Source organism: Macaca fascicularis, chromosome 16 (genome assembly GCF_037993035.2).
Source record: "Macaca fascicularis isolate 582-1 chromosome 16, T2T-MFA8v1.1".
Lineage (NCBI taxonomy): Eukaryota > Metazoa > Chordata > Mammalia > Primates > Cercopithecidae > Macaca > Macaca fascicularis.
In genome coordinates, this window is record NC_088390.1 from 35,764,154 (window position 1) to 35,786,331 (window position 22,178).

At 39.8% G+C, this 22,178-nt stretch overlaps 1 protein-coding gene across 1 annotated transcript in view; it reads right to left on the reverse strand.

The window, feature by feature from the left end:
- The window catches only part of BLMH (bleomycin hydrolase), a 45,228-nt gene that overhangs the window by 3,233 nt on the left and 19,817 nt on the right, over nt 1–22,178 (reverse strand). The window contains exons 8-11 of the mRNA XM_005583335.5: nt 21,335–21,493; nt 21,155–21,222; nt 19,861–19,978; nt 15,203–15,272 (exon numbers count right to left, since the gene is read on the reverse strand). Coding sequence (XP_005583392.2) covers nt 15,203–15,272; nt 19,861–19,978; nt 21,155–21,222; nt 21,335–21,493 — 415 coding nt within the window. The remainder of the gene's footprint in view (nt 1–15,202; nt 15,273–19,860; nt 19,979–21,154; nt 21,223–21,334; nt 21,494–22,178) is intronic.

Here is a 22,178-nt window from a genome sequence, read left to right on the forward strand (position 1 = left end):
CAGGCACACACATCCAAGGGCTACCCGGACTAGCAATGGCCATCAGCACCACGACTGTCATCTGACTGTATCTGATACTTGTTTTACAGTAAACACCGGAGCCATTTTTCTCTGAAAGTTTGTATCAGCCTAGACCTGTCCTATACCATTTCCCACTACACAGGACCCAGGGAAAGGAGAAGTAGGTGTTTCTACCAAGAGGGTCCCCTAGTGCAGCAGTTTTCAAGCCTCTTGGCCTCAAGCCCTGCCCTTTACATTCCTAAAATTATTAAGGACCTAAAACATTCTTTATGTGGACTAATATCTATCATAACTTACTATACCAGAAACTAAAACAGAAAGCTAAAAATATTAATTCATTTAAAAATAAGTATGAAAAATGAATATAAACAATATATTTTAAGGAAAAAATAATTATATTCTGTAAAAAAATATTTTTAGTTAGAAAAGTGGCACTGTTTTACATTTTAATATCTGGATTTGTAGAAGACAGCTGAATTCCAGTATCTGCATCTGTGTTTAATCTGTTGCAGTATGTTGTTCTGGTTGAAGCAGATGAAGGAAATCCAGCCTCACAAAGATACGTTGCTCAAGGGCAGACCCTGCACACCCCCTGAAAGGGCCCTAGGGAGAACTGTTGCTCTTGAGGCAAGACTGGTTTAAATAATTAAAAGGCAACTATAGTGGTAAGTCTAATTTTGTATGCTAAATGGCGTGACAAAGGGCACTATTTAACCTGAAAACACAATTGATTTGTGAAGTCATCTATGCCCAATCCTGTTTTTCACCTCTGACAGAAGTCAGAGACAGATCATCCTGATGTGGCATAGCATACGTTTACCCTCAAAAACACTGGAGGCCAGAGCAGTGGCTCACACCTATAATCTCAGCACTTTAGGAGGCCGAGGCAGGTGGACTGCTTGAGCCCAGTTGTTCAAGACCAGCCTGGGCAACATGGCGAAACCCCATCCCTACAAAAAATATAAAAAATAATAAAAATAAAAATAAATAAAAAAAATTCGCCAGTGTGGTGGCCTGAGCCTGTGGTTTCAGTGAGCCAAGTTCACACCACTGCACTCCAGCCTTAACAGAGTGAGATCCTGTCTTGGGGGTGGGAATGGTGGGGGTTGGGAGTGCCCTGTAAAAGTGTTCAAGTGCTCCGACCAAGGCAGATAAAGGAATGCATCCTTGTCTCTTGATAAGCTGGCCTCCTGGACCCAGGGCCCCTACTTTCAATAGATGAGAGACGGAAGGAGGGTACAGGCCCATTCTGCAGCCTGTGCTACTTCTGGCTTGTCTTGATTATATATTCCAAACTTTCTGGCTTTGTTGGTGTCAGGACCTGGCCCTTAATTAACATCACTCACACCAGTGCCACCAGGTTCTGGCAACGAAAGTTCTGTCCGCTCAAAGGTCAACTAGTGCATATATTTAAAACTAAAACACTGCATCCTAAGTGAGTGTTTCCTGAAAACTCAGCATCTGCCTTCCCAAAAAGGAGCTTTCAGCAAGCAGGAGAGCAGGCTAGGGAACACCGCACTGTTTGAGACATTAGTCATCCCTTCCCTCACCACAATGCAGGCTGAATAAACACCTGCAGTAGCCCTGGGCAGTTAGGCAGGTGAAGGATAGAAGCAGATTCATGTAATAAAATTCTGTGTCCTTTCAACAATACTATCACCATACAATCAAATGAATCTTCAAAGAATGCTCCCAGAATATGGACAATAAGTACATCTACACTATCTTGTTCCAAAAGCATATCAGATTAAGTCCTCACAAATTAAAATTCCTATCAATTGTAATCCACCCTTTCAATGTCCCTGCCAAGAGGACCCACCTTGATTAGTCTCTCTCTTCAGGATATGAGTTCTTTGGGGACCCACAAAATCCTCACAGTCTAGGTAGCTGCCAAGTAATTGCGCCCTATGTAGATAATGAACTTGCGGCTGCCGTAACTGTTGACACTGTGTGTCTTGGAGTTTGACTGAGAAGATTAGGATCAGCATGTCTGAAATCTGTGTAGGAAGCAGCAAAGCACTGGCTCAGGCAGGATTCGGGTGGCACTTTTCATTTGTGGGAAGGTACGGTTCCTAACCCTTAGGCCCACTGGCCATGAGACACAAGCATTCCAAGAGAAAAAGAAAAGAAAACAAAATAAAAACCTGCTCCAGGGATCCCAAGGTTACACTGAGGGAAACAAATAGATAAACAGATAAAGAAAGTCAGCTTTAGGAACTAAGGTGAAATTAAATTTTGTTTAAACTTTAATGTCTTGTTTACATGCAATGAGAAAGAAAGAAAAGTGAACAGTCCTCAAAACAAAACACCTCAAACCAACCAACCAACCAACCAAAAAACACTGGCAATGTTTCTGTGTTTTGTAACAGAAAGGGTAGGGTCGGTCTGTAAAGGGAAAAACAGTGTCTGTGAATATAGCTGTAGACAGGTTAGGTGAAATTCATTCAGAAACAGAAGAGTTTCACATAGGCTAGTTTAAGAGAAAAACGACGCTTTACCTAAGAAAACATTTTTTTTTTTCTGAAATTCCACCAGAGATGTAAGATTTAAGCCTTTCAGACTAAAGAATACAAAGAATATAAAATATTTATATTTTAACATATTAGAAATATTTTATATTCTTTGTCTTGTTCTATGAGGTATTTCACCTCACTAACAAACTATATGTGGCTGTTATTTTTTGCCATTTTTAAAAAAGTTGTGACAAAATGAAGGTATCTGTTCTGCTCTAACGGTCTGTCTGGCAGCATGAAACTAAGCAGCTGGACCACCAACCCTTCATTCAGTCACTGCCAATCTTTCACCTGGCGGTCGGAACTCCAGGTTGAAAAAAGGCTCCCAGAAAGGAAAGTGGAAGTCTCACTGGCACTTGTCTTCTATTTCAAGCTTCCTCATCACCAGGGAGAAACCACCTCACAGAACAGGAATCACTTGATAATGAAGTTGTAAAGACTGTGTAGCAACATGAAAAAATGTTTAGGTAATAAAAATAAAGTGGCATATCCTGTATAATTACAACTACGTTACAAATATAGATGTACATGAGAAAAAAAAACCATGAACAGCAATAAAACTTGAGAATTTTATGCCATGGGATAGGAGATTTTCTCTCCAAAATTTCTGAAATGTTACACTGCTTTTTAAAACTCCTTAAAAATTACCCAAAGACTCATCATAAAAAATTCTGGAAACATGAAAGGAGGAGAAAGAGAAGACAAATAATTTTTAAACTGCCTACAATCCCACCACCTTGGGACACATGTTCAAGCTCTGTCAAATTTTACATGGATCCTTGATAAAGTTTCTATATGTACTAGAAGCTATAAATTTCATTAAAATGAGACATCTTACATGGTGGCCTTGTATTACAAAGTAATACACATACTGTTTTCCAATTAATCTCTTTCCTTATTGATAATGAAATACATCTATCTACATCATAATTTTTAAGTACTGAATCTACATGATTAAATCAAAACACATTTAATCAGTCCCCTATTGTTGGAATCCGGACTGTTTTTTCATGCTTAGAAACAATACTGTTATAAACGTTTCTGTAGGTAAATCTTTGTGCACACCCTTAATCATCTACATTCATGCACTGCGTAGTGACATTTTGGTCAGCAATGAACTACATATATGATAGTGGTTCTATAAGATTATAATAAGGTATTTTTGCTGTACCTTTTCTATGTTTAGATACACAAATAACACTTAGCACTATGTTACAACTACCTAGAGTATTCAGTATAGTAACATGCTGTACAGGTTTGTAGCTTAGGGGCAATGGGCTACACCATCAAGGTTTGTCTAAGTACAATCCATGATGTCCACACAATGACAAAATCACCTAATGATGCATTTCTCAGAAAAGATCCCTGTCTTAAGCAATGCTTCACTGTATTAAATTTCCTTATATCCTAATCAATATCTGGTATACATAATTACTAACTTTCTTCTTGGATCCAATTTGAGTCTTTTCTCCTTTTATGTGTTTGCTTGCTATTGACAGTTTTATTTTCTAAAGCGTCTGAGAACTCTGTTCATTTTTTTTTTTTTTTTTAAGAGACAAGGTCTGGCTAGGCATGGTGGCTCACGCCTGTAATCCCAGCACTCTTTGGGAGGCCTAGGCGGGCAGATCACGAGGTCAGAAGTTCAAGACCAGCCTGGCCAGCAGGGTAAAACCCATTTCTACTAAAAATACATAAAATTAGCTGGGCATGGTGGCACGTGCCTGTAGTCCCAGTCACTTGGGAGGCTGAGGCAGGAGAATTGCTTAAATCAGGCAGGTGGAGGCTGCAGTGAGCCAAGATCGTGCCACTGGACTCCAGCCTGGGTGACAGAGTGAGACTCTGTCTCAAAAAAAAAAAAAAAAAGAGAGAAACAAGGTCTCACTGTGTTACCCAGGCTGAGTGACACAATCATAGCTCACTGCAGCCTCAAACTCCTGCGGACATGCGATCCTCCCACCTTAGCCTCCCAAGTAGCTGGGACTATGAACATGCGCCTCCTCACCCAGTTAATTTTCTTAATTTTCGTAGAGATGGGATCTTGCGATGTTGCCCAGGCTGGTCTTGAGCTCCTGGGCTCAAGCAATCCTTCTGTTTTGGCCTCCCAAACCTCTGGAGTTACAGGTGTGAGCCACTATACCTAGCCCTCTGCATATTTTAAATTGGAGCTTTCTTCTTTTTCATAGTGATCAGTTATAGTACACTCTATATTTATATTGGTTGCAAACATTTTTTTCCTATTATGTAATTTGCCTTCTAATTTAGTTTATATTTTCTAGCCTACTAACATTTGTTGTTGTTGTTGTTTCGAGACAGAGTTTTGCTCTGTAGCCCAGGCTGGAGTGCAGTGGCGTGATCTCAGCTCACTGCAACCTCTGCCTCCCAGGTTCAGGTGATTCTCCTGCCTCAGCCTCCTGAGTAGCTGGGAATACAGGTGTCCACCACCACACCCGGCTAATTTTTCGTATTTTTAGTAGAGATGGGGTTTCGCCACTTTGGCCAGGCTGGTCTCAAACTCCTGACCTCAGGTGATCCACCTGCCTCGGCCTCCCAAAGTGCTGGGATTACAGGTGTTAAGCCTTTGTGCCCGGCCCATTTTTGTTTTTATTAAGTCAAATTTATTAATCTTTTTCTTTTTGGTTTCTAACTGGTGTTATGCTTACAAACATTTTTCTGCTATTATAATGAAAAACATACAAGAAAAAAGAAGGATAATCGATAAGAAAACATCAGAAACAAGACTCTCAACGAAAAACTCCATTACTCACTAAGGCCTTGGCATAGTCCCCAACTATGAATCCAGACAATTTCAACAGATAATTAAGTAGTGATAATTTGTCAACCACTTCTGTTAGGTATACACTGGGTGAAGCATGACCTAATACTTCCTTGAATTTGTACAGGTTATGTTGCAAATGTGCAAAATGACACACTGCCTATGGAATGGTGTCCAGAGGTGTTAGATCTGTCCTTTTCAGTATCTAGAAAAATTACAAATGCATTTACCCTCTTCATTAAGCAATGTCATTTCTGGGACTTCAGGCTACAGATACACAATACTTACATGCATACAATATGAATTTATGTGCAACAAAGTTAATATTTATTTGGCACTTACCATGTGCCAGGCACTATTCTAAGCACTGTACATATATATAATAACCCACTGCAATATTGTTTGTAATAGCAAAAGACTGCAACAACTCAAGTCCCATTAGTAAGGGAAATGGTTACATAAACTGTGCTAGATCCAGACAATGGAAGATAATGAAGCTGTACTGATATACTGATAAGGAAATGTCCCCAAGATACGCTGTGAGAACAAGATGCAGAGCAGGCGACCTAGTGTGCTACCACTAGTGTAAGAAAAGGAGGCAATAATATACTTAAATATGTGTAATGTTAGTACTACAAAAACAAGGAAAGACATACCAGAAATAGAAACAATAACCTAAGAGAGAGGTAGGGGAATGAAGAGTGACGGAGATGGAAACAAAATTCTTTCATATATCTTTTTATATTTTGATTTTGGAATGATGTAATTTCATTATCTACTAAAAGAATTACACTTTAGAAAACAAAACAAAAAAATGCACACATATATACCCCCAAAACTCTGTGAGGACTTTACACTTCACAATGCAATTTCACATCCCTATCCTGGTTTTCATTTTAATCCTCACAACAATACTGTCAGACAGGAGGGCAGTAAGTAAAGCCGACATCAAACCCAGGTCTTAAATTCAAATTCCGTCTTTCTCAATGGGCTCAGCTTCCTCCAGTTGAGCACTCTGTGGGCAAAGAGACTTGGGAGGTAGTTATGGCTTCAGCAACAGACAGCACTTAGTCTAGCTCAGGTACCTAACTTTGAAACCAACTCCATCTGCTCACAAATCCCATATCAACAAACAGGAACCCAGTTTTTGTTGGGTCCATTTATAATGTATTTTGTATCTTCTATTTATTTATTTTTTAGCGATGGAGTCTCACTATCTTGCCCAGGCCGGACTTGAACTCCTGGGCTCAAACAATCCTCCTGCCTCAGCATCCTGGGTAGCTAAGACTATAGGTGCATACTACCATGTTTGGCTAGCTATTTTGTCTGTTTAAATCAAAGAGACAAGAGACACCATGTGTTCTAAGTGCATGTATTTAGAAAGACAGATAACAGGATGGGTTGGATGTTTTTTTTTTTTTTTTAAAAAAAAAAAAAAAAAAAAAGGCCAGAGGAAGGGAACCAAAACCACCACTTATAAGTATGACTGCCATTTGAAACAGTGATGAGAGAAGAGGCTTCTTCCTCCAGAGGAAACATAAAATTCTGGCTATGTGGTGAGGACACATTTACATTCATAAACCATTTGCTGATAAAAGAAGAGATACTCTTATAGCCGGATATTACTTGTGGCCTCTTTCAGAAACAAAGGTTAGAAAGTACCATTTCCCCAGTAAATATACCAGGAAAAATGCAGGGTGGAAAATGCGGTAGAGAAAAGGAGTTGTTTTGGTTTGTGGTTTGTATTTTTTAAACCCATCCACCACAAAGTTCAGTCAGCAGAAGTGTCCACAGCCTGAGAAGTGCCCTCTGCTAAGGAGCCCAGAAGCAGCCTGTTCACCTCCCGGCTGACTTCTTTCTCTAGACCAATGAGCACGAGCCAGGCAGCCCTGAGGGCACACACAGCTCTCCAGGATCTCTGAGGGCGAACCCAGAGAGGAAAGCACAAATTTAGATGCCATCCAAGGGTCTTGTTTTCCCACTGAAACTCAGTGACTTTTCTCTCACCCCAAACTATTGCTACTCCTATTTGTTTCAGACAAAGTCTGCTTGTTGGTCATTCCTCAAAAGCTCTATGAATGGCAAGTCACATTATTTCTTAGCTTCACTCCTCTGACCTGTTCAACGCATGCTCCAAATGCCAAGAGCTGCACTTCTCAGCCACCATTTCTCTGGCTGGCCTCCCTCTCCCTTTTCAGAAAAAAAGCCACACCCCTAAAATCCTCCCTAAAGAGGGTCACCCTTGAAGAATCCCTACGGAGGCCTCACAGTTCCAGTCACTGACCACTTCCCTTGCAGTTTATCCCGTGTGTGACTCTGCACTTATTCTTGTGTTTATGTTTTACAGATTTTTTCTTACAGTAGGTTACAAACACCATATGGGGCCAAGACTTACAGTCTTAATTGTCCCAGCTTCAATTCCTTGCAACTCCACTGTACGTAGCCTTTGAGGGAACGAAGTACTGACATGCTGCCAATGGAGCATAATAGGATAGCTGGGCTTGCACCCTGACCCCTCCTAAAGTTTCAAAAAACTACCTTAAGTCCAACCCAACAGCTTTTCTTCTTGACCCATTTTCTGTCTGCTCTGCTGTTCCACTATGTACCACCATGTTCTTCCTGACGCCCTCTAGTCCTGGGCTTCCAAGGTGCTCTCTCCAACCCTTCACCCTTTTCAATCACCTCAGCTTCTATGTCTTCCTATTGTCTCCCCACTGAGGGAAGGTACTCCCTAGTTCTTCTTCTGTCAACTGCCTTCTTGGAAAAAAATTCATCCCTTCTTTGCTTTTCTCGGTCTATTTATCCTATATCTTACAGTCTGAGGAGCACACCATGAATGCCACTTCTGTCACATCACAGCCCTCTTCAAATCCCCTTCCTGTGTCACAGGTGAGTAAGTATAAATTCCTCTGAGGGTCAGAGACATTCACTCCACCATGGCCTATGCACGGTTCCTTGCATCCCATCAATAAATGTGAGTTGATGCTACTGCTAATGGTTTTTCCTCAGCACTAGGTTTATTCACTTTCACTGCTTTCTCTCACGACACTAAGCCCACACTATGGGTCATCCACCCAGTACACTGGTGATGTAGCATAATGATCACACTAGGGCACTGAATTTAGAGATCTGAAACTGGAACCATGGGGCAAGTTAGATGCCCTCCTCTTGAAGGGAAAGGTTAGGGAGCTTCATGTTCTTGTTCTCTTGCCCTCATTAGTCTATAGAAAACATTAACAAGAGTAGCAATGGGAGCTCTAATATTTCTAAGCACTTCTTATGCGCCTGGCATGGTTCTCACAACAACCCTATGAGATAGGTCCAATTATTATCCCTATTTCACAGATGAGAAAGCTGAGGCTCAGACAGGTTAAATGTCAATGACCACTGTGACACAGCCAATATAGATAGGTTAGCCAGGATGCATACCCAGGTGGTCTGGCTCCAGATTCTGTGCTTAAACCTCCATCCTTCTTAAGCCAACGCAAACACACCTTGGAGATAATCTGGTGAAAATTATAGATCCTATCTACAGGTAAAAGCACATCTATACACAAAACTCTACTTTAGATATGAGGAGATTTCTCTCTGAAGCAGATGCTTCATTGCAGGTTAAGAGCTCTGTCACACAGTCTATCCTTGCCCACATAATGATAATCCTCTCTTAGTCACATACTTTGATCAGGAAGCACCAGTGAACTGGAGAGTACATGCTTCCTCTATTCCATCTACATACACTATTTCTCAGCCAAAGTCATACAGGCTTTTTGGTTAATAAAGATGTATGATGAAAAGCCCTTCTGAGAAGGCTGGGCACGGTGGCTCACACCTATAATCCCAGCACTTTGGGAGGCCGAGGTGGGCGGATCACTTGAGGTCTGGAGTTCGAGACCAGCCTGGCCAACAGGTGAAACCCTGTCTCTACTAAAAATACAAAACAAAAAACAAAACAAAAAAAAACTGGGCACGGTGGTGGGCACCAGTAATCCCAGCTACTCAGCAGGCCAAGACATGAGAATCGTTTGAACCTGGGAGGCAGAGGTTGCAGTGAGCCGAGACCACACCACCGCACCCCAGCCTGGGAAGACAGAGCAACACTCCGTCACAACAGTAACAACAACAGCAACAAAAAGCCCTTCTGAAAGAACCCAGAATCCAGATTTGCTGGTAGCAGCACTTTTCCCAAGCCTGGAGAGACATGAAACCCTCCAAGGTGACAAAACAAATTTGCATCTTGCCCTTTTCTCGGAAATCAGAAACCTGAGGTTTTAAGTTCTACAATTCACTCTCGTTTCAGCAAGTCTGGCCCAACATTACCTATAATTTCCATTATTGTACTAGAGATCCAGAACTGAACCTCAAAGAGACCTGCAAATAACTGATTGTCTTTTGTAAGTAATATATACTTTTAGGGAAGCTATCTGTGTCAAATTAAGAGATTTGAATTCCAATTCTCTCTCTGATTCTGTGGAACCCGAACAAGACACAACTGTCAGTAAGTTTTAGTTTCTTCACATAAAACCTGGGTATAATCACCCCCGTTCACATCCTGAGTTACTCTACTCTGATGTCATGAGGATAAATAAATAGAAATTATTAGTGAACTTTGAATTCTCATGAAGCAAGACGCCCTGTAGCTTTATGTCTCGACTACCTCCAAAAGAAATATGGGCTGTTTATAACTCCTTAGATTTATATAACAGTATACGGTTTGAAAAATGCTTGCATATATTATTTCATTTGATGGCTACATACAAACTGTAGGAGCTCATAAAGAAACAAATTGTCCATGTTATTGATATAGAAATGTGACACTACAATGAGTTAAATTACTGCCCTGCATCTAAAATCAAGAATTAATTATTAGTAACTGTCTCTCAACTCACCTGGTTCTACAACATAGCATTATATGAAGAATATGATGGTTTTTATGCCTAGCTTTGAATATACCATCTCCAAAATCACATGTGGCAGTTTGGCTGGTGAGACAATTGAAGGTCATAATGTTGGTTTTTAGGAAGCAGCAGAAATCTAGATATAATCTGAATTGGTAACATGTTTCTTTCTAATCTCTAACATGCCAAAGTCTCTTTAACTGAAACCATTTAGAGGCTCCTTTCTAGAAGGAAGTCTGAAAATTTTCCTAAAATGAAAGAAATCAGGAACAGAGAGGCTCATTTGTAAGAAAAGATTAAAAATGTGGGTTAAAAACAATTTCAAATGTTCATGTATCTGAAAGGAACAAAAGCAATGTGAAAAATGGAAAACTCATCTTGGTTCAAAATGAAAATCAGAAGAGACTGAATTTTTAAAGGTAAGTATTTTCCTTCAGTGAACATTGCAGAATTTAAAAATATCCCTCATATCTTCACTTAAAAGTTGTTACTTATCATATTGAGAAACTAGACCAAATAAGCATTAAGAACTATATTTTGATAATTTCACATCTAGAGCTCTGCTGTGTCAGGCTCTAGAAATGGAATACAATCTCATAACTAAGTGAACCAATCACAAAGAAGTAAAGTTTCATAGTAAGACTGGTTCATTAGAAAGACCATCTAGGAATTTTATTTATTGACTATCAAATACACTATTATTTGCATGATAGAATATTGATAACTACTGAAGGTGGGTGACAGGCATATGCAGGGTTCTTTAATACAATCCTGTTTACTTTATATATGTTTAAAGTTGTCCAAGATAAAAAGTTAAGAACTAAATAACCTTAGCTGGGCGTGGTGGCTCACGCCTGTAAACCCAGCACTTTGAGAGGCTGAGGTGGGCGGATCACAAGGTCAGGAGATCGAGACCATCCTGGCTAACCTGGTGAAACCCCGTCTCCACTAAAAAATACAAAAAATTAGCCAGGCATGGTGGGGAGCACCTGTAGTCCCAGCTACTCGGGAGGCTGAGGCAGGAGAATGGCGTGAACCTGGCAGGCAGAGCTTGCAGTGAGCTGAGATCGTGCCACTGCACTCTAGCCTGGGTGACAGAGCAAGACTCCATCTCAAAAAAAAAAAAAAAAAAAAAAAAAAAAAAGAACTAAATAACCTTATTATAAAGCAGTATGGACAAAATTCAGGGAGGTTTTGGGTGGCTGCATAGTTTCTTACTTGCCTAAGTCACAAATGTGCTAACATGGGACAAACCCTCAGAGAATGCCCCATTCTTCACTCTTTACCCAGATTCCCAGCCACAAACGATGCTCTAGGGGCCTTTTCTCCCAGTGTCAGACATTTACATAACATCTCCAGGTCCTTCATACAGTTTTATATCCCCTCACCCACTGTTTCTGGTCACCAATGACCATGAACTGACCTGTTATTTCATGAGTGGATGACATGCTACTAGAACAGGGAAGCTGAGAAAAAGCACAGTTTAGTGGTTAAGAAAACTGGCTCTGGTATCAGGCCATCTGGGTTGTAATTCTGGCTCTATCATTTACTAGCGAGGGGATCTGCAGGTCACTTTGGCTTAAAGATTAGGCTCTTCTCAGATGAATTTTTGACTAATAGTGAGAGGAATCAAAAGTGACTTCCTTGATTTTAAATTCTTAAATATTTTACAAAATATTTTTATCAACGTTTCAAAATGAAAGATAATATATCAAATCCCAAAGTCTGTTCCCTCATCTAATTGTGAAATCCATTTCTGATATGATCCATTAACAAGGTACAAAATGGATAGTCAAGTATTTTAAGAAGGAGGGGAGAAGAAACCTTCTGTCTATTTTATGAAACAGTCAGGTTATCTGTTACAAAACAGTTTCTGGGCAGGAGGGCCATGAACATAACCAATGGGGAGAACCAAAGCCAGGGCTGGGCAAAGGCAGCTTGCCCAGGTATCTTTGCTCTGTTTATCTCCAGCATGTATTATCAACACTGCTTTTTCAGAAACATCAATCTTAACAGTAAAAAATCCCAAAGAGAACAGCAACAAACTGTTAACAATGTTATCTACAGAAACAAAATCCCAGCAATGCTTCTTAAGGTTGTCATGTCTCCCAAGAGAGCATAAACAGAGGTCCTGCCTCAGACATGCCAGCCAATGTCCACTAGGATGACAGAGAAGAAGGCCCTGCTGGGGTAAACACATATTGCCAACATAATAACATACTATGCGCTCTCCTAAGGTCAGGCCAAGTGTGCCAATTAAATTAGATCATGTTTTCTTTCCTTCCTTCCTGTTAGGTTAGAAAGAACATTACCAAGAAATACATGAGAATAATTTATTTTGGCTTGAATGAATGATTCCCTGCCTCCACTCCAGTTCTGTTTCTTATCTTTTGGCTCTCTACTGAAATGCTTTGCTGTGTATAATCACGGGCATTTCAGTTATTTGAGAACAAAAAAGTTAATCTTTACTAGATAGCTGCAGATTTCACTAAGAAGGATTATAGAAGAGTTACAGGGATAGCAAGATCCTGTATTATACAGTTCTCTCAGCATAATAATGAAATGAGTTGTTAGCAGAAGCAAAACTTTTAAGAGGTAAAGCTAAATGGAAAAATTATATAAAGTAAAGTGACCTAAAATTAAGTATTTAGGTTCAAAATAATAAAGACAGTAACTCACACTACATAAAACACATTTTCCTGATTTTACAAGTGTTTATCCTCTATTAACCAGATAACACTACTATCTTCAAACTCACTGACTATTACAGATGGAAAAATATCGCAGCAAGCTGACGGATCCAGGCTCTTCTAAACAAATATAACTTTAGTTCTTCTCCTAGGTGGTAAGCTACATGATAACAAACCCAATTAGACCAGAAATGAAACAGAAGCTGCAGGGGGTTCACTGGAAGCAACAGGAAACTTTAACTCAGTATCTTATGTTTGCTACAAATAATCAAATCTTTCAAATTTAAGACAAGTATCCATCTCTTCACTATCACCAACTTACAGATACGACTAAATTGTGAGTTATTTTTACTCTGTCTGCTAGCTTTGCTGAGGTTTAAACCCTTCTCTATTTGACCCTATTGTGTATTTGTCTCAAAATAAAATTAACCTTACAAGAAACTGCCAATTTTAAAATGTTGCATTCTAATTCATAATAGTTAACTTTGGCACCCCTGAAATCACAGAACAATTATAGACATCACAGAAGGTAGACATGCAACTATCTGATGATGAAGAGAAACGCAGTAACAGCATTTGTATTTGTTTACATATAAACACCGGGCTGCTGAGTTTCACAGCAGATTCCAGGGACAGTCAGCCAAAACCCACCAGTGATTTTTCTCATAGGGAGATGAAAAGCCCTAGAATGACAAATAAATGGTCTTCAGATTTTGGCTATCATATACAAGCCTGTGCTGCCCAATCAGCATACTAAAGTGCTGTCAAGTTCAAAACTTAGCTTAACAGACTCTTCTAAAACAGCAATTTTCAAATACGAGCTATGGAAGTCAGATACGCTCACGTCCAAACCTCCACACCCCGTCCTCTACCTTTTACCCTTGGAAATCCTAGCGCTGTGAGGAACATAGCTGGAAAATCACTATTCTAAACACAGAGAGGGGCAACAACAAGGAGTTGCTAAAATCTCTTTTTCTTTCTTTTTTAAAAAATAAAATGCCTAATTCCTGTTGGGTAAAATGTATGCTCAAGTTTGTTTCCAAGTATCTCTCTGCATGTCAATTCTCTGGCTTTCCTACCTGGTTTCTCTCAGTTTTCTAACTAGTCTGCTAAGCTGCAGTTAATGTTTTTCCTAGCCAGAATTCATTGGTTAAAAGAAAAAGGACTCTGGGGAAGAGTTGGCTACAAAATGCCCCCAGCACACACACATCTACGTGTTCATATGTACACATATGCCATGGTGGTCACCACTTTTGGTTTGGAACCCTAAAAATTAAAGTGTAAAATCTCCTTCAAAAGCTATTACTAAAGACAGCCTTTAAAAATATGGTCTCAAAATTTTACAATAATACACCCTAAACTGTTAATCAATGGTGATCTCTAGGTGGTTGGATTATCAGAGACTTTTTATCTATATTTTAAAATTTTTCCACAACTCACATATTACCTATGTTATTTTGTTTAGTCTACCTAGTGTAAGTTATGACTTCTCCCTAGGTTTTGATTTGTCAGTATAAGGAAGTTCTAAGTGGTAAGCAAAGTGTTCATTTCCACTTTAGGCAATGGTAACTTCTACGGAGTCTCTAATAAATGCCTAAAGAAAGCTTCTTGCCAGTCCCATTCTCCCATATAGAAGGCTTCTGACTTTCTAGAGTACTGATGTAGTAGATGAAAATACATCAAGGCTGGGTGCAGTGGCTCACACCTGTAATCCCAGCACTTTGGGAGGCCGAGGAGAGGAGATCATGAGGTCAGGAGATTGACACCATCCTTGCTAACACGGTGAAACCCCGTCTCTACTAAAAATACAAAAAATCAGCCAGGCGTGGTGGCAGGTGCCTGTAGTCCCAGCTACTCGGGAGGCAGAGGTAGGAGAATGGCGTGACCCTGGGAGGTGGAGCTTGCAGTGAGCCGAGATCTGGCCACTGCACTCCAGCCTGGGTGACAGAGCAAGACTCAGTCTCAAAAAAAAAAAAAAAAAAGAAAAAGAAAATGCATCAAATGCCATATAGCAAGTGTCCTGAACCTCAACCTCCTCACTAGCCAAGTGGTCTACAAAGAGGGGAGGATTAACATAGTTTGGAACAAATGCAGCACATAGCGGTCTCAGAGTCAACCTGGGAGTTCAGGCATGCCATAATGGTCAGGGGAATTCTGGGGGCAAATCAGATCCTCAGATTTTTCTGTAGAATAGTCTAGTCAGTGAGCCAATTACTGAGAAATCCTCCACACTAGAGCAGCTTGACACCGAGAAAGGCAGAGTAGAGCAGGTTCAGTCACCTGGAGTTAGTATTACCAAACTGAGCTCACCTTTGTGGCCATGGTCTTCACCCCATGAATTCTCCACTCTCCATTTTGTGAAAGCACCATCCTGATCATCCTGCAAAAAAGTGGATGATGGTGAGTAGTATGAAGCCAGATTCTCCCTGCTGAGGTGTCATATAATTTTAGCTCTTCTGTAGCCACTTGAAAGAAACAGCCTGCTCTATACAGGCAGGATATACTTGGTCAGGGCCATAAGTTTCCTACTATCACTAAAGGGATAGATACTCCAATAGAAATGGAATTTGAATCTCTTGGGGTAAAAACATAATAAACTAACAAAGCAATAAATACTATTTCATCCTTTCTATTCTATTCTATACGTAAAATAAGCATGTAAAAATGCTACTTGACTACGAAAAACTGTATTAAGCTACTAAAAGCAGTAAACACCATTTGAAGCTAGGGATTCTTGCTTTTAATCAATCAATATTGATTAAAGCAAATGCATCCTACTTTATTTTAGGAATAATTCTAAAACCTGGTCAGCCTTTTTTAAACAAAACAAAATAAACTCATCATCTGCCTGATTTTCTACTTGGGGAAACCAAATAATGATACTCTCCAAGTGCATTCTTTTACTGATCCAGTTACACAAATATTGAATTTCATAGAAGAGACTGAATGGCAAAGCAAAAGTAAAAAGACCATTTTCATAAACAAAAGCCAGGCAGTTCTACTTTTCTCCTTCTTCCATCTTCATTATTAACATAAGCTCAATTTTTGTCTTCTTAAAGGTACAGTGATACTCATCATGATAACCTTCATTTACAGCCTTTACTACAGTGACACAGAGAGAGACAAGAGGAATGCTCCATTTGGGAAAAGACTTCTCTTTCATGTTTATTCAGGACATTTACTGATGTCAAAGCAACTTAAATCTTTGTAGCATGAGAAAAGCACTGACTCCTGTATTATCGCCTAATGATTTCATCTGTCAACTCCCACTTGCAAATAACTATATGATGAGTCTCATCTATATGGGATTTGGTTCTCTTTGGCTCTGCTAACCCAAACACTCCACTCTTGGCAGTTTTCTTGGATCTCAGTAATTTTCTGTCTCACAAATAGCGCCAACAAACTCACAAGTTTCAGACACCCTTACCTGTACTAATCCTTACTCTTTGCCCCCAAATCCTTTAAAACCATATCGTTATATACTATACATTCTGCAGCTGGCATATATCTGTTTTGGTTTTCTATTCCTCCCACTGTAGTCCAACTTTACTTTCCTTTTAAATATCACTGTTAGAATCAATGTCATCTAAAGCGATATAGTTACTTGTATTCTCAGTCTTAAAATGGTTCCTATGTTTTCCCGTTGGCCAATGAATTCCTGGAGTGACCTAGATCAAATTGTTCTCTGGGTCATCTACAATTACAAAATTATTAATACCTGGAACTCCCTTATAGGGATTCCATGATATCAGCGACAAAAGAAAGAAAATTGTGGAACTACAACCACTAGTATGCATTTACCTCTGTACTATTACTCAAGTGCAGTTCAAACTCGTTTTTGGGATCAAAAACTCTAGTGGAATGAAGAGAAAATGTTCAATATAAAATTCTTGTTAAAATAATATAAATTCTGCTTTATACCATTAGCATGTAAGGTAGCTCCATTTTCCTAAGGAAATAAACCATGCTAATCAAAGAATGGAAGTTCCCAAGAAAATGACAGTGGTATTCATTATTTTTATTTCTGAAAAATAGGAATATTCTGTAAGAGAGACAGAAATGATAAAAAGCAGAATTTCTCTTGGAGATTACAACAGGTATTGTTGGTTTGTTTAAAAGAAAAAAAAAAAAAACTCTCGGCTGGGCACAGTGGCTCAAGCCTGTAATCCCAGCACTTTGGGAGGCCAAGGGAGGTGGATCACTTGAGGTCAGGAGTTCAACACCAGCATGGTGAAATCCTGTCTTAAAAAAAAAAAAAAAAAAAAATTAGCCAGGCCTGGTGGTGCATGCCTGTAGTCCTAGTTACTCAGGAAGCTGAGGCAGGAGAAGAGCTTGAACCCAGGAGGTAGAAGTTGCAGTGAGCTGAGACTGTGCCATTACACTCTAGCCTGGGCAACAGAACAAGACTCAGTCTCCAAAAAAAAAACAAACAAAAACAAACTCTATATAGTTTAAAAATTTATTTAAAGAGCTTTAGTTTAGTGATAAAGCACCCTTATTTGAAAAACCTTTTCATGTATTTTATTTATTTATTTATTTATATATATATATTTTTTTGAGACAGAGTCTTGCTCTGTCACCCAGGCTGGAGTGCAGTGGTGCAATCTTGTCTCACTGCAACCTCCGCTTCCCAGGTTCAAGGAATTCTCCTGCCTCAGCCTTCAGAGTAGCTGGAATTACAGGTGCATGTCACCATGCCCAGCTAATTTTTGTATTTTTAGTAGAGGCAGGGTTTCACCATGTTGGCCAGGCTGGTCTTGAAGTCCTGACCTCAAGTGATCCTCCCGCCTCGGGCTCCCAAAGTGCTGGGATTATAAGCGTGAGACACAGTGCCCAGCTAAAAACCTTTTTTAAAAAATTATTTATTTATTTACTTTGGGACAGAATCTCACTCCATCGCCCAGGCTGGAGTGCAGTGGCATGATCTTGGTTCACTGCAACCTCCACCTCCCAGGTTCAAGCAATTCTCCTGCCTCAGCCTCCCTAATAGCTGGGATTACATGCTTGTGCCACCATGCCCAGCTAATTTTTGTATTTTTAGTAGAGACAGGGTCTCGCCATGTTGGCCAGGCTGGTCTCAAACTCCTGACCTGGGGTGATCCTCCCACCTCGGCCTCCCAAAGTGCTGGGATTTCAGGCATGAGCCACTGAACCCGGTCTAAAAAACCTTTTATAACCTAACTTTATGTTTGTTTATAATTCAAATATGAGAATTTTGTTAAATTGGGGTGATAACACTTTTAAATCACCTTTTGCTATTTTAAAATGGCTTTTCGTGATCTACATAAGTAATGCAAATTATACTCCACACATTCTCCTGGGTAACCCTGACAACCTGTTTCTTGGTGTGGGAGTCTCGCTAACTACAGAGCTGAGATTATCGACGAATGGAATAATGAGGAAAACAGCTCGCTGGTTTGTAAGACCTCAATCTTTACATTTATTTATGAAAACTACATGAGGATCAGAAATATCAGCATTAAGACTGCCTCTTAAGTTCAGGGCACCTTTATACCATACTGTTTGATCTCATATAAAACTGAGAATACCTCAGAGTTCTACTACTTAAAGCACTAGCCTTATAATTTGCAAGAATGTAATTAAACCTTTAAGACCAAGTTTTGAATATGGAGAGAGAACAGGGATCTTAGATGCTGTGGGGTTGAAAGGGCACCCTTCAAGTGAAGTAGTTGGAAGAGGTGAGAAAAAGGTACAGACAGAAAACGCCATTCCACTCACAATTCTGCATAGAGTATAAAAAACAAATCAGGACTTTTAGATAGGCTAGTTATGAAAATGTGGCATAATGATATGCTAAGATATTTCTAAACATTTTAAAGATCATAAATCTAGTGGATAGGAGAGCAAAAACAATTCTCTATCAAACTATTTTCTAGCCGGGCACAATGGCTCACGCCTGTAATCCCAGCATTTTGGGAAGCCGAGGTGGGCACATCACCTGAGGTCAGGAGTTTGAGACCAGCCTGGCCAACATGGCAAAACCCCATTTCTACTAAAAATACAAAAAATCAGCTGGGCGTGGTGGCAGGCGCCTGTAATCCCAGCTACTCACAAGGCTGAGGCAGGAGAATCTTTTGAGCCTGAGAGGTGGAGGTTGCAGTGAGCTGAGATCACGCTACAGCACTCAAGCCTGGATGACAGAGTGAGTGAGACTCCGTCTCAAAAAAAAAAAACAAACAAAAAAAACAAACCCAAAACGATTTTCTAGAACAATTTATGCAAGGTAGTTATTCTGTGAGTTTCCAGGAATTAGGTTAGAAAGAGAATATTTTTGCTTGTGGTGGTAAGGAATTAAAGTAGTTCAAGTTCTTCCTTCCTGATGATCCCTGAGCACAGAGGGGAAAATATCTATTTTTACTGACTGGAAGTGAGGAGTTTATTTGCGAAAGATAAAATTTCAGTTGTTTCCAACTGTGTATCCTAGAAAAAGCGGTATTACTATACACACTATTTCACAGGAAATTCAAAATACTTTATATCCAATTTCCTGAAGCTCTGTATATAACTAGTAATGGGTATGGAGTCCACAAATTACTGTTATTGACATTTTACTGCAGAAGAATCTGAATGACAAATGAAGGGAAATCTGAACATACATCATCAAGATATGAACACTTTCAGGGCACATTTTGATTCCTTATAAAGCAGAAGTTACCTTCTCTCAAGTTCCCTTGCTGACTTCTCTTTACACCATGACCTTCCAAAGTTACACAGTTACTTGGTCGTTCCCTGCTGACCCGAATTCTCTTCATAGAAAGTTTCTATTTTTATATTACCTCTAAGCACGCAGTCAAGCCCCAAGTGACGCAGGTACGATGTCTTACTTGGAAACTAACTTTTAACAGAAATCATATACACTATAAATGAAGCTATGTTGGGTAAACAGTCTGCAGGAGAATGTAGATCCATCTGTGCAAACACTCCAGCAGGCATGCTGAGGGTCATACCTTCTCTGAGACAGCAGTGAAGGTCATGGCGTGGGTCATAAGTGACTCACCAAAAGTCAGCCTCTCTGCTTTATTCATGTTCTTCAAGGAGACACCAAACACTAACTCATGGTCATAGCTGTAAAAAGAATGATAGTAGAAAATAAAGGGAATATGATCATAGGGAAAACTGGCTTTTGGTTGTAAAAGGAATTCAGAAGAAACTGAAGGGGCTCAACAGCTCCAAATAAATAAGGCTCTAGCTGTAGCTCTTCAGAAAGAATATGGAACATGCAGAACTTAGTCTCTCAGTGGGAGTCCATTCTCTACATGTCACAAGTGTATGCAGGAAAAAAAGGAGATGATTAAACATAAATTCTCCACATCAGAAGCTGACAAGTTTACATTGTCATTGAGGCAAGAAAACTTTAAAAAATAATGAAAAAAGCTTTTGAAGTAACTTCTTAGAAAACTGGTCTCTTTTGAGCTGGTAGAACCAACTAGTTTCTGAATTCATTTAAATCATTGCTGATTAAAATTTAAATAAATAATGCCCAAAATATTGGGGAATATTTTTGCATAAGCACTACACTCACACTGTTAAATACAAAGAAACAAAAGCCAAAATACATGTGAGAGATATCCTTGCGTGTTCTAGTTAGTGTGAGAGACACACTTGGGAGTTGCATCTACCTGCTTTCAAAATTTTTTAAACCTCATTAATTCTCTTTTTAGCAGATTTCTCTGACTATCAAGATATTTACTCAACTTCCTACAAGTAACAACTACTTAAAAGTAACCCTAAAATGGAGAATGGTGAACTGTCAAGGAATCCTATATGATTTAATTTACAAATTAACCTTCATTGTCATAAATGACCAGGAGGAATGCTTTAAAGTATGCATGCAAATTAGTCCCACTTGTCACAAAGACAAAATACAAAGCCACTAAAGTAACACAGCAAATGGGAGCCCTGCAAATCTTTCATTACATTCCCAAATGTACTGAACACATTTACACAGTAGTCAATTATTTTTTTAAAGTGTCTTTCTCATAGAGGATGGCTTTTTAGGAACACTCAACGATTTCTACTCAGATAGAAAGTATTGTGATCTTGATGTCTCGGGTTAGAGTATTTAAGTATGTGGAGTTTCTGCTATGAATCCTCAAACTCTACAGGATGCAAAGAAAGAGACTCGCCGTTAGGCCAACTTTCATCTTTGGATAAACCTCGGCAGAGTCATTTTGTACCAAGAGCACACTCTAACAGCAACAACCCACAAATGACTTTCTATTTTAAATTTCCTGCACTCACAGATTCATGTCACTGAGGCCCAGCTTGCCATTGAAGTGTTTTCCAACATCACAGCCAAACCACACAGCCTAGAAACAGAAGAGAGAGGAAGAAAGTCAACATAAACCCCATCTTCCTATTATACCAAAGAAGTAAAAGATGTTTTAACCCCAATGTGCAAAATACAAAAACAATACCAACCTCTCCATCTTTGATGGAGGCAGCAACCATCTTTTTCAGGAAGTCAATGGGCTGGTTGTTGTATAGAGTTTTTCTCCCTCCAACCATATTGCTTAAGTATTCCACCGTGTAAAGTTTGTTGTACTTGTGCTGGGGCCTAGGGTCATTCACTAAACAAATCTATCGAGAGCAAAAACATATTGATTAGGGCATAAAACCAGGAATGTCAAGCAACACACAGCTCTCCTCTAGGTTCATGTTTGCATCAAGCTCATCATCTCTGCCTACAAGCTAAGTACTACAGCCACATTGTTAAGTAACAAAGAAACAAAAAGTGGCAAAATACATGTGAGAGAGGTCCTTGCTTATTCTGATTCCTGTAAGAGACCCACTTAGGAGACACATCTACCTGTTTTTCCTACTAGCAAGAACTGCTCCAAAAGCAATTTTTTTTTTGAGACAAAGTCTCACTCTGTCACCCAGGCTGGAGTGCTGTGGCACCATCTCGGCTCACTGCAACCTCTGCCTCCTGGGTTCAAGTGATTCTCCCGCTTCAGCCTCCCAAGTAGCTGGGATTACAGACGTGCACCACCACGCCTGGCTAATTTTTGTATTTTTAGTAGAGGCGGAGTTTCACCATGTTGGCCAGGTTGGTCTCAAACTCCCAGACTCAGGTGATCCACTCACCACAGCCCCCCAGTGTGCTGGGACTACAGGCGTGAGCCACCGCACCCGGCCCTCAAAACTCATTTTGAAAAATTACATGCACTGAGTAAGAAAAACTGGAGAGCTAATCACAAGGCCCCTGCTCTCAAGTTACAAGACAGGCATCTGCTTGGAAGAGGATCAAGAAGCCAATAAAAGG